This window comes from Tupaia chinensis, unplaced genomic scaffold, assembly GCF_000334495.1.
Source record: "Tupaia chinensis unplaced genomic scaffold, TupChi_1.0 Scaffold000126_2, whole genome shotgun sequence".
NCBI classification, from domain to species: domain Eukaryota; kingdom Metazoa; phylum Chordata; class Mammalia; order Scandentia; family Tupaiidae; genus Tupaia; species Tupaia belangeri.
Window position 1 is genome coordinate 1,801,814 of NW_006159594.1, and position 492 is coordinate 1,802,305.

The following is a 492-nucleotide window of genomic DNA, read 5'->3' on the forward strand; positions in this document are numbered from 1 at the left end:
AGCTGGCAGGGACAGCATGGGCGCAGGCCCCGCCAGCGCCAGCTTGGGCCCCACCTTGAGGTCATGGAGGTAGAAGGGCAGGAGCAGCTGCTGCTGCTGGAGCTTAAGCAGTGACTCAGGCACCAGAGGGAAGGGGGGCAGGACTGGCGGGGTGAAGAGAGGGGCTGAGAATCGGGGCAGGTCCAAGGGGGGTGGGGGAGGGGACAGGAAGGACAATCAAGGTATGAAGCCAGTGGGGTCAGGGCCCTTCTTTTCAGTGCCCACCTCCCCCTCAGTCTCGCCTTCCTTGGGCTCTTCTTGGCTGCGCTCGGGCCCTTCGGCTTTGGCATCAGACTTGGCCCCCCGAGAGCGAGTCTGGTGCAGGACTGACCGCATGTGGATCTCCAGGGTGGAGCTCTGGTTGTAGGAGACCCGGCAGACTGTGCACTTAAAGGGCTTGTCTGTGGCAGAGGCGTGGGGGGGGGGGGGGGCAGGCTCTCCCCCGGGGGGGGG

General features: G+C 65.9%; 1 protein-coding gene across 1 annotated transcript in view; it reads right to left on the reverse strand.

Moving 5' to 3' along the window:
* The window catches only part of ZFHX2 (zinc finger homeobox 2), a 37,010-nt gene that overhangs the window by 4,079 nt on the left and 32,439 nt on the right, over positions 1-492 (reverse strand). Inside the window, 1 exon segment of the mRNA XM_027770328.1 lies at positions 4-474. Coding sequence (XP_027626129.1) covers positions 4-474 — 471 coding nt within the window.